This window comes from Jatropha curcas, chromosome 1 (genome assembly GCF_041381405.1).
Source record: "Jatropha curcas cultivar XTBG-Jc1 chromosome 1, XTBG_Jcur_1.0, whole genome shotgun sequence".
NCBI classification, from domain to species: Eukaryota; Viridiplantae; Streptophyta; class Magnoliopsida; order Malpighiales; family Euphorbiaceae; genus Jatropha; species Jatropha curcas.
The window spans coordinates 27,990,260-28,002,636 of record NC_143151.1 but is presented as its reverse complement, the minus strand read 5'-3'; the positions used below and the strand labels follow the sequence as shown (position 1 = coordinate 28,002,636).

The window sequence follows — 12,377 nt, the reverse complement described above, 5'->3', positions numbered from 1 at the left end:
AACCCTCGTTTGCTATTCTTCTTCGCAGCAGCCAACAAGGAGGGGAAGAAGAAAAGCCACCCGTTTTTTCTCCAGTAACTCAGTTATTTACAAAACCAGAAAGTTATGGGTGTCGAGTTAACCCAACAGTTCAACGAAATGGAGGATCTTAATTTCAGTGATTCTGACTTAGTTTATCATGTCAGGGATGCTCTTATTTCCGCTAAAACGGTAAGCTTTTTCTTGATTTGGGGCTTTTTGGAATTTGTTTTGTGTCATCTATTTTTTTTTTTTTTTTTTTTCATACTATCTACGTTAAATGTTATTTCTTTAGAGTCTTCATGTTATTCTTATGGATGGTTGCCCTAATTAATGAGGGCAGCTATGAGGGTGTATTGTATACACCACTCAGCCCGAAGGCATGTGATAATTGTTCTTTGGATGTTTGATGCTTGGTTATGGTGTGGAGGTGGGGCTTCCTGCAAAAGTTATTATCTTTTTGTAGTGTTCCTTAAAATTTTAAAAGATCAGTTTCAATCCCTGGCCCCTTTTTTTAACTGCATGAGGAACTTCACACTTCAATTGACAAATAGAAAAGAACTAGAAATGAAAGATTTTGTGTTCTGGCCTGGCTTTCCTGATTTATCACTCAAAAAATCTTTTTACTTGGCCTTTTCTTGGAACCACAGATATTGGGTGGTTGTCTATTGGTTTGGTTTGAGACATTGAAACCAAAGCAATCTGGCATATTGGGATTGTAGTATTGGTACGTCGGCTCATAGCTTCATTGAGTTGATGGTCAGGTTTTTGAGTACCTTGCCATCACAATCATTGAAATATTTCAGTGCATACGACTTAATTTGTCTTGCTTTCTCTTTTGAGGTATATGGGGTTTCTTGTTCAAATGGTATAGAAAGCAAAGAAGCTGGCTCAGTTGATAGATAGATAATAGAGAGAGAATGTGTTTCTTATTGTCAGTAAATAGTTAAACCAAATTTGGGCAGTCTTCCTGCATAAGTGTTTTCTTTTTCCTTGATTTTGTTGTTAACTGTGATTATACACTCTGCAGCAAACCATTTATGATGCTGCCTTTTGAATTTTTAATGTTTTATTTTTTCTTAAGACTCTTATAGTTTAAGCTGCTAAGAAAATCGAGTTGAGAGAAATTTTTGGGTTGACCAATCCATGTGTTCACTCTTTGAACAGGACCTCTCAACCCTTAACCAAACCGAACTAAATTCATTTTTATTCGGTTTGGCTTCATTTTGGTATTTCTGAAGAACAGTACGGTTCCAGTTCTGAAATATAGAGAACCAACGATGGTTGGTTTGGTTTTGGATTCATGCTGATCTTAACCAAAACCCAACCTGTGAGCACCTTAAAAAGTCAGAAGGTAGTTTTTTCTAGCTAGTTATCTTGACAAAAATGTGTTGCCAATACTTGCTCAGTCCTTATTCAATTCATCTGTTTAATTATGGGTACCCTTCTTTCTCTCTACTATATATTAGTTGTTTAACGAAGCTAATTCTTCTGGATTAGGGAGATAATGAAAGTTACCACCAGCTTGTTGGGGTAATGCATCATTCAAAACGTCTATCATCGGATGAGGTGGCCCTTCTTGTGGTATGTTTTCCTACTTTTTTGAAACTAAAGTTGCTCTATTAATAACTTCTCTGGCTGATTTTTGAACTCGCTGTGCTCGCTTGGCAGACAAGTCTAAAGGCACTATCTGGGGCAGTTTCTTGCATAGACAATATTTATCATGAATCTCTTCTTAGTTCTGTAAGTTGTGGACATTTGACTTGGCTCTCTATCTGTTCGAGTTACTTGTCTTGGCAGCTTATGTTTTGCATATTGAAATATCTATCAGATTTTTGGAATGAGCATGTGGAATTATGGTCCAGATGTGATGGATGCGTTGCTCGAATTGGTTATTTCCTTGGTATGTTGCATTATGACTGGTCTTTACCTTTATTTTTGGAGGATGAATTATTACTTATGTTTTGTACATGCTATTCTTCAGGCTGCTTCAAATGTCAAATATGTTGATGCATGCTTGGAAATGCTTGTTGGCAATTTCGTGCCACCCATGTATTTGGTAGATGTACTAAAGCAACCACGTGGTCATGGAAAAAAAGATCAAGTTCTTTCTCGCGTGCATACTGCTTTACAAGATATTGCTGCTTTGGTACCTATGGCAGCATTGAGATTGTCAAACGTTGTTGTCCATAGAATGCCAACAACCTATAAGAAGGATCTTGAGACAGATCGACTAAAATATCGAGTGAGTTTGATTTGAACTTTTGTGTGTCTGGAGTTATCTATAGAATGAATATATAGCTGGGAATTGCATAGTGATTTGGAAGTTACTAATTAGGAAAGAATGAATTGCAGCCCATATCCTATCCCTTCTTTGACTATTCAAGCAATTCTTTTGACCATTTACACTTAAGCTTGTATTCGACGTCTGTAATCAATACATCCACCTTTTGCAATGTCAAATCATGCTGTACTTAGTCTTATAATGGACTTGGGTAATGTGTGCTTATCTACTTGTATTGATGCACAATTTTAATTTGAAACTTGGCATCTTTTTTTCATTTTTTCTCCCCTTTTTGGACTATCAGAATGCCAAGCTCCTTTATGAATGCTTTCTACCCATACATGCATTACTTTTTCCAATAAGTTACATGAAAAATAATGTTGTTCATCGTAGCACCATAGTTTCTACCCTAATCTTGACACATGGTCTAAAAATCAAGAGTTTTTGTGTATTTTTTATGAGTGGGAGGTGCTGCTTTTTTATGCTCAGGTATTATAAGATACTGTTTGATTCTACTTGGTGACATTTTATCAGACCCGGGTTCGGTGCAACCTTTGTATACCTGGAAGCAGAATTATAGTTTACTTATTGTCCTTTTATATTTTAGCCTAAGGTGATGTTCCTGCAGTTTCCAATGTTAGTTCATCCGTCAGAGGTGTATGATGTTTGTACTTTGTAATGTTGCTCACTGTCGATTAGAAGTTGTTCTAGATCCCAATTTGACGATTTATTATCTTGCTTTTTCTAGACTGAGATTTATGTGGAGAACATGCTAAGATTGGAAAGTGGTGCAATTAGAGAATTTGTTGGGAACAGGATGATTATGGCTGTGGTTGACATGCTGGTAGAGTTGGATGTAAGTGTATCTGACTAATCTAGTTTTGAACAAAGGTTTTCATTTAATTTATTTGAATTATATTTTTTCAACCTTTACATATAGGTGGCTATTGGTTGGGATGACATATTACGAGATGACTCTAGTAAAGGCATCTTTGCAATTGAGCTAGAAGAAGGTGATATTGGTTCTGATGATGAAGAGAATGACATTGGCGAGGTAAGATCTCAATATTGGTTTAAATGCTAATGTTAAAAACTCACGAAAAAATTTTCATAAAACATATTTTTTGACCTACGACCCTTGTATGACACTGAAGTTGCTACACATCAATTATCTTGACAAAATTTGAAAGTATGAAATAATTAGTTTACTTGTTTGCAAGCGCATCCTGTGTTCTTGCTTCTGTAATATGCATTTTTCCCAACTTTCATTTGAATTTTTTCAATATTGGTCTTTAAGAGCTATAAAAGATATGTCTGCATTTTCTATGGATAGATGTTATTTGTTTCCCCCATTGATAATAATTTGTTGCAATATTGGTTTTTTGTATAGAACTTTTTTGGTTAGGACTTCTACCTTTGACCCTTTTGGCTCTAATCCTTGACTATGTGATCTGAGACTTTTGGGAGCCAGATAACGTAATCAGAAACTTCATTATTGCTATCGATTATGCAAATTATACAAAAGGTTTAACTTGTGTTAGGCCATATTTATTCCTCATTCAAGAACATGGATTGCCAGAGCTGACCAAATTCTTGCTCGTTGGGCAACAACAACTAAGTTTTATTCCCAAACTAGTTGAGATCGGCTATATTTGATCCATTATTTCTAATATCCACTTTGATCAAATTAATAGCAATGTAAAGCAAAAGTACAAGTCAGAAAAAATTTTGAAATACTTTTTGTAGAAAAAATTTCGAAAGAGGAATTGTAAAATCATTTGATATATTAATAAATAGAATAAAGTATAAGATAGGTAACACTAACTAACTAGTGTCTGCTATGTCTATATGAATCTTTTGTCTCCATTCTGTTATATTCATATCTATATCCTCATTAATAGGCTGTAGATTCTTCGTGACAACTTTCCTCCAAGCAGTTTTGGACATTTCTCAAAAATTAAATTCCATCATGTTGTCTGATAAATAACATGAATTTTTTTTAATAAAAAACTAATGCAGTGTTCATTTTGCAGTTTCCAAGAACTTCAACTCATAAGAGTTTAGGCAAAAATGTTGTTGCTGATTTATTGGATGGCTTGATGGTGCAAACATTTGAGCATCTTGAATTGTGTGCAAACAATAAGCGCTTGAGTGAGGTACTTTCTGATGCCAATATTTTTCCAAATCGTTCCTTTCTCCATGTAACAAGCTTGCTTCATTTTTTTGTTTATGTTTTAGGTATTTGAAACTCTTCTGGATTCATTCATGATTACTATCCTGAACACTTACAAGTCCAAGTTTTCTCAGGTAATTTTTTTTCCTTCTTGCCCATGTAAATGAGTAAAACAGATTTATTAAAACTGAATTTTTTATTTACATTTGCTAGGATGTCTCTGTAATCTAATTAGTATTTTTCTCTTTTAAGTTTGCTAATTATAATTCTGAAACAAGGATGTAGAAAGAAAGAAAAATGTGGTCGAGTATGTTTCTGATCAAGTGTTCAGTTTGAAGGAGATTGAAGTTTGGAGATGTGAGGGTCATTTGATTGCTTTATGTCTAAAATTTGTTTTTACAGAAATAAAGAAGTCGAGCAACTTCAGAATTAGGAATTTGTTTTGGTAAACAAGAATATTAGTTGCATGGTCCTGTCCTATCATGAGAACTATGAAACTAAGAAGCTGGCTTATATTTTCTAGTAGCAGTTAAAGGGTATTACTGGGGTACTTTGAATTTGCCTTTCCAGCAAGATGTATATTTCCCTTCTTTTTTCTTTTTGCAGTTTGTCTTGTTCTATGCCTGTTCACTAGATCCTGAAAACTGTGGCTTGAAATTTGCCAGAACGCTTGCGGATAGGTTTGTTTACGGTGACAACCCACTTACCAGGTAATTTAGCTTTAAATATTAAAAATTGTAATTATTTGATCTGTTAGGATTTCCTCCATGATTTTAAGAATTTAAATATAGCAATTCCCTCAGTTAAAGTGTCATTATGTGATATTTTCCTATTGTACTGACATGTCAAAGAGACAGCAAACTTAATTCTTGATTGATATATTTTCTTTTTTTGTCTCCTTTGTATTTCAAAACAGAGTGACTTGAAATTGCTATTTTTCTTTTCAAAAATTTGATAACCTTTTCTCTTCCCTTAGTTCATGGATAAAGTACCTTTGCTGATGAATTGAAAGATAGGGTGACTTCCTTCATAATAGACTATGTTTACATTTTATTTTAAGTTACCAGGTTCTTCATGTCTTCTCTGTTCCTTGAAGGTTCAAAGCTGTTTAATTAGGATATTATGTCTAAAGATATCTTCTAAATTAATTCCTTTACCTATTGTTTGCAGGATGAGTTCTGTGGCTTATCTTGCTAGTTATTTGGCTCGTGCAAAGTTCCTGTCTTCTGCTTTTGTTGCTAACACGTTGAAGAGGTTCTGATGCATATCTAGCTTTGTGATTTTATCAATAATATCAATTTACAACCTGGCGTTAGTTTAGTTGCGCGTAGTAATGTGGGAATGGAAAATTGATGATGAACATCTTTGACGTGGATGATATTATTGCATGGTTTTTCAGGCTGGTGGATTGGTGTTTGGAATACTGTAAAACCCAAGATGGTCACATGAATCCAAAAGCACATCGAGTTTTCTATTCTGGATGTCAGGTACTCAAGCTTTGACAATAAACTTTTACTGGTCGGACTGGATTAGATGGTCTTTTACTGTCTTGTTAAATCAATTAAAATTATATGATTTATAAGCACAAAATTACACTAGTTGGAGGTTCTTAATTTATCATGTGATTATACACTTCAAAATTCCGGCATAGTTGCAAATACATGTTTCTTGATGGTTAATTTTGTTCCACAGGCCATCATGTATGTGCTTTGCTTCCGTATGAGGTCGATAATGGATGTTCCTGGGCTCAAATCACATCTTCTCCTCAAACCTATGGAGCTCATCTTGAAACATAAATTAGACCCTTTGAAGGTGGGAAATCTTTTGGTTTTCTCAATTTAAAATAGAAAATAGAGGGGAAAAACAAAATTGAAAATGGAAAGAAAAAAGACTTGTCCAGAAACCCTGGAACTTTTTGACTGACTTTATTGCTCTTTGCAGTGATTGTTTGGTTTTCTTATTCAGTCTTTTCTGCGTCAAATATCTCATAATTTATAGTGCTTCTCTTTGGTTTTCATTTATCAACAGGTTTGCCTGCCATCTATAGTAGAAGAGTTTCTCAAACAGGCAAAAGCTGCTCATTTGTTCACCACGCCTGAAACATTCATTTCTGAAGATTTGCTGGAATCTGAATTTTCCAGGGAGTTTGGGGGGCTTGAGAGACTGGACATGTTCTTTCCATTTGACCCATGTCTACTAAAAACATGTGATAGGTGTGTATTCTTTGCTTTGTGATAAACTTTATAGATTTGATTCTCATGTGTCTACAGTTGCCTGTTTGAAACTTGTTCCCCACAAAGATACTTTTTAGACTGCTTGAAGGGAATGGTAGTTACTTTTTTCAGTAGTGGTGGTTTCCAAATAGTCCTTTGGAGAAGTTTGTTGTTTTAATTGGATAAAACTTGTGTAAACAACTTACATTTTTGTCAGGTAAAAGCAAGTGATGATGTATGGAGTTAAAATGGTTGTGCGTTCTAGCATTTTGTGGCATTGATTACTTCATGCATAATCAAGCAGTCATGTTTTTAATTATATTTCTGATACCTGAAGAATTAATGTGTTAGGTCCTGTCATTTTGACAAGTAAAATAAGCAGTGGTTCAAAGAGCTATTTTCGTGATGCTATAGATCTTAAGTTCAGAACGATGCTGTTGATTTTTCTGATGATACCTTCTCTTTTTTTGGTAGAAACTTCATCCGGCCAAACTTTGTATACTGGAAGCATGTGCGAACTACTTACGGTAGTGACCAGGAAGATAGCAGTGATGAAGACATTGCTGATGAGTTTGACACCATGAACGGGGAGAGTTTAATGGAAGAAGGAATGGGACGGAGTTTCGATGAGGATCTTGATCTGGATGAATTTGACTGTGCAATGAACAAAATGTCCATTACACCTAAGAATGGATTAAATTACAGATTTGGAGGTGACAATATGCAAATGCCCTCAAGAATAAGACCTTCTACAAGTCCAGAGTCTTTGTAATCCCTCTCCTTTGCTTAAAGAAAGCAGAGTGTTTTTGCTGATATATTTCTCATTCATGGAAGTCTGAGGTTGGGCTACCAATACTGGATTTGATTGTACTTTAGTTTAGTGTTTCTTTTTCCAAGCTGTTGTATAATTAAATTTTGATTTATTACTTGTAGAATGATGTTTCTAATGTTGTGATTGTAATTAGAATTACCGTTTGGGACCTTGAGCCTATCCAATAAATTATTGATATATGTTTTTTTATTTATATATTTGGCAAAGACATTCTAAAATCAAAAACAGATTGATCAGGATTTGTTATATGATTGCAGAATTATTATTGCTGTTAACTTTGGTTCCTAAGTTAAAATTAAAACCTTTAAATAACTCTAATCATTCATTAAGAAAATTTACCCTCTCTAATTATTAGAAGCGTTTTACACTTTAATGTTTATACCATTATAGTATAAGATATTTTAATTTCTTCAAGTTTATTATATAATTAAAGAATGTTAATTAAGTAATTATTTACAATTATTTTGAGCTTATAATTAGTGAAATTCTAATAATAATACATGCATTTAATTTTATCTTCATTGAAAAACCTACAATTTAATTTGTTTTTTTTTTTTTTTCAAATTTAAAATTTGTATAGGAAGATAGATAAATAAATAAGTTAGGTAGAGAGAAAGAGAGGTAGGAATTGTATTTGACCTTTTCTAAGGGTTAAGCATTTATGTCCACTATTCTGTTATTAGCAAACTAAAAAAAGGCGCCAAAACTAACTAACTTTGAGAAGAACCTTAAACAATGGCTTGTTATCAGGCAAAACCAAAGTCATCTCAGCTGTCAATTCCTTTCCTCCACTTAATAATCAAGAAAACAAAAAAAAATAGGTAAAGAAAATTAAAAAGAAATCTCTCAAGAAAATCCCATTTTTCTCTTTTATTTTTTTTATTATTTTTTATTTTGATTTTCTTCTGACATATCATCCACCCTCGCCCAGGAGGGATGGAGATAGAAAACAAACTGTTAAATTCCATCAATCCTTTTCTATCTTCCTCATTGTCGTCTTCTTCCTCGATGGCTATCCTCCTGGTTCTGATCTTCCTCTCTCCCTTCATTTCAAGCCCTGATACTGCCTTTGCAGAAGTCAGTAAGTTTGAGCCAGCTGATGAATTCCTCATCAGTTGTGGTTCTAAGAGTTTATCTGCAATTCCTGATGGAAGAGTGTTTAAGACCGATCACGAAGCTCAAAGTTTGTTGCAAACTGAAGAAAACATCTTAGTTTCTGCCTCTTCTGGAGATGTTCCTTCTCCTATATATCTCCATGCCAGGATTTTTGTTCAAGAAGCTACTTATTCCTTTACTATGAAGAGCCCGGGCTGGCATTGGGTTCGCCTTCATTTTTATCCATTCACTAACTCACAGTTTGATCTTCGGACTGCAACATTTTCCGTGTCTACTGACAAGTATGTTCTTCTGCATAACTTTAATTTAGAGAATCAAACTAAACCATTCCATAAGGAGTATCTTATTAATGTGACCGATCCCAAGTTTTCTCTCCACTTCGAACCTATGAAGAATTCTGCCGCTTTCATCAATGCCATTGAGGTGGTTTCAGCTCCAGATGTTATGGTCCCTGATGAAGGTTCTGCGCTTTTTCCTGTTTCGCCCTTTTCAGGCTTAAGCAGTTTCGGCTACCAAGTTGTTTATAGGCTTAATGTAGGAGGACCTTTGCTTACTTCTGTAAATGATACCCTTGGAAGGAGTTGGGAGAAAGATGAGAAATTCCTTAAGGATCCTTCCTTTGCTCGGAGTACAAATATCCCAACTAGCTCAATCAAATACGGTACAGGAATCTCCCCTTTAATTGCACCACCAACAGTTTACGCGTCTGCTCGAGAGATGGCTGACTCAGAAACAGTACAGGCGAATTTCAATATAACTTGGAAATTTGATGTCGATGTAGCTTTTAGTTACTTGCTTAGGCTGCATTTTTGTGACATTGTGAGTAAATCCCTTAATGACCTTTACTTTAATGTGTATGTTAATGGAAAAATGGCAATTTCTGGTTTGGACTTATCTTCCATCACCAAACAATTAGCATCTCCATATTATAAAGACATTGTGGTGAATAGTACCTTGATGACCAGTGGACTTACTGTTCAAGTGGGACCAATGGGCGAGGACACTGGTACTATAAATGCTATATTGAATGGGTTAGAGGTGTTGAAGATGAGCAACTCAGTTGATAGCTTAGACGGAGAGTTTGGTACTGATGGTAGAGTGGCTAGTGCGACTCGCAGCACGGTCGCAGCTGTTGGTTTTGCAATGATGTTTGGTGCTTTTGTTGGTCTTGGTGCTATGGTGATTAAATGGCATAAAAGACCTCAAGATTGGCAGAAGAAGAATAGCTTTTCTTCTTGGTTGCTTCCCATTCATGCCGGTGATTCTAGTTTCATGGCAAGCAAGAACTCAATGGGTTCTCATAAAACTAACTTTTATTCATCAACTCTTGGCCTAGGCCGGTACTTCTCTTTATCGGAGTTACAAGATGCTACATGTAATTTCGACCAGAGTGCAATTATTGGTGTTGGTGGTTTTGGCAATGTCTATCTTGGCGAAATTGATGAAGGTACTAAAGTTGCTGTTAAGAGAGGAAACCCACAATCTGAACAAGGAATTACAGAATTTCAAACAGAAATTCAGATGCTATCTAAGCTGAGGCATAGGCATTTGGTTTCCTTGATTGGCTACTGTGATGAAAATGATGAAATGATCTTAGTTTATGAGTACATGTCAAACGGGCCTTTTAGAGACCATTTATATGGCAAGAACTTACCTCCATTGACATGGAAGCAAAGGCTAGAGATCTCCATTGGAGCTGCTCGCGGACTTCATTACTTGCATACTGGTACTGCACAAGGAATCATTCACCGCGATGTGAAGACTACAAATATTCTACTGGATGAAGCTTTTGTTGCCAAAGTTGCAGATTTTGGTCTATCCAAAGATGCACCAATGGGTCAAGGCCATGTGAGTACTGCAGTGAAAGGAAGTTTCGGGTACTTAGATCCTGAGTACTTCAGGAGACAGCAATTAACAGATAAATCTGATGTGTATTCTTTTGGGGTGGTGTTACTGGAGGTGTTGTGTGCAAGGCCTGCAATTAATCCACAGCTTCCAAGAGAGCAAGTTAACTTAGCTGAATGGGCTATGCAATGGAAAAGAAAAGGATCGCTCGAAAATATCATCGATCCTCTTCTTGTAGGCACCATAAATCCTGAATCAATGAAAAAATTTGCAGAGGCTGCAGAAAAGTGCTTAGCTGATCATGGTGTCGATAGACCTTCTATGGGAGATGTCTTATGGAACTTAGAGTATGCATTACAGCTTCAAGAAGCCTTTACGCAAGGGAAACCCGAGGAAGAACAAATATTATCACCTGGTTCTGCTACTCCTGCTGCTGCTGCTGCAACTCCTCCTATAGCTCCTACTCCTCCTGTAGTTCCTGCCACTGATAACCGACTGGCTTCGGTTCCTGAAGAGAATAGAAACCCTGCCCAAGTTCATGCCATTGATGACCATTCAGGAACTGCAATGTTTGCTCAATTTTCAGATCTTAATGGCAGATAAAAAGAAATTGTAAATTTGAACAAGGGCTGTTTAAATCAGTACATAAAGTTCAAGAATCTCACAGTAGCTTTTCTTGTTGTTACTTCAGTCATTTGCAGAGGTCTTTTAAGGGGCTAGGATTGCTCACATACATACTTCTTATATAAGATGATGATGATGATGGTGTATTTAGTATCCAAACTCTCTCCTGTTTATTTAATTTTTATTTTTGGCTTATGATTCCATAGCTAATTAGCTATAGAGATTTGTATTAATTATTTATATGGCAGCATTTATATTAACAGTTGCAGCATCAGTTATCATTTGTAATTACATATATATCATAGCAGCAAACAGAATGTGAATTAGCAACCAAAAGATATTTGGACTCTAATTGCAATTTTATCATTCATTTGTTTTTCTTTTTTAATTCATTGGAAGCATAATGGACCGAAATAACACTGCGGGCTATGAATACCTCACATAGGAAAAAAAATCAAAAAAAAAAAAAAAAACATTTTCCAATTTGTTTGATCTAGTATTTGTCTCATAAGAGGAGCTGTGTCCAAACTCTGGAAAATTTTTAAAAATTTTCTGTCCCCCAAATTTTGATGTCTAGCTCCACCCACCCTATAATTTCGAACTTAGTATTTTTGATCCATAGAGCAGTTTTAAGTTTTTGAGAGATGTTGATTGTTGAAGAGCTAAAATAAATTAAATATTTAGGAATTAAAAGTAATTTAAAATTTTTAAGAACTAAAATGCAATTTAATTTAATTTAAAAGGTGGTTGCTCTGTGTAGTAAATTAAAGAGTAGTGATTAATTTAAAACTTAATGTTAGTAATTTTAAACGGTAGTCATTAAAGAGTACACTAAAAGTTTACATCCATAGTCTATGAATTTCAAAATTTTTCAAAAAAAAAAAAAAAAAAAAAATCAGAAGTGCAAGTGCTTAATGCATCCTTATATATAATTTGTAAGATAGAGTTAGCGGAAATAATTATTTTCTTTTGGATATTGCTATCGGAAATTTTAGGGTTACCAGGATTTTGAATTCTTAAGTAAAGTAGCAAGTCTATAGAATTTAGGGATTATGCTTTTATCTATAAACATTTTTTATTTTTCTAATAATTAAAGCATGAGGAGCATATTTTTTTAGGATCTTAAGTGTTTAACACCTCTCTAATTATGAGGGTTTTTTTTTTTTTTTTTTTTTTTGAAAAACTCTATTATGAGGGTTAAATAACATGGTAGACTAGATAATATTTTTTATTAAATTAGTAAAACTGTCATAGAAAAGAGTTTAAATTGAG

General features: G+C 34.7%; 2 protein-coding genes across 3 annotated transcripts; both read left to right on the top strand.

Annotated features, from left to right (window-relative positions):
• On the top strand, positions 1-7,713 carry LOC105630123 (uncharacterized). 2 transcript variants are annotated; one of them, XM_020677863.2, is made up of 16 exons: positions 67-210; positions 1,186-1,372; positions 1,519-1,602; positions 1,690-1,761; positions 1,850-1,921; positions 2,003-2,263; positions 3,051-3,158; positions 3,243-3,356; positions 4,336-4,458; positions 4,541-4,609; positions 5,082-5,185; positions 5,646-5,729; positions 5,875-5,962; positions 6,168-6,287; positions 6,504-6,688; positions 7,163-7,713. In XM_020677863.2, the coding sequence occupies exons 2-16, from the start codon at positions 1,322-1,324 to the stop codon at positions 7,458-7,460; spliced, it is 1,833 nt and encodes a 610-aa protein (XP_020533522.1). In that variant the 5' UTR covers positions 67-210; positions 1,186-1,321; the 3' UTR covers positions 7,461-7,713. The 2 variants fall into 2 exon arrangements, with proteins under 2 accessions (XP_012067215.1, XP_020533522.1); XM_012211825.4 differs by lacking the exon at positions 1,186-1,372 and having other exon boundaries at positions 1-210.
• A 716-nt stretch (positions 7,714-8,429) lies between these two features.
• On the top strand, positions 8,430-11,376 carry LOC105630122 (putative receptor-like protein kinase At4g39110). Its single transcript, XM_012211824.4, has one exon. The coding sequence runs from the start codon at positions 8,457-8,459 to the stop codon at positions 11,082-11,084; it is 2,628 nt and encodes an 875-aa protein (XP_012067214.1). The 5' UTR covers positions 8,430-8,456; the 3' UTR covers positions 11,085-11,376.
• Positions 11,377-12,377: the final 1,001 nt, after the last annotated feature.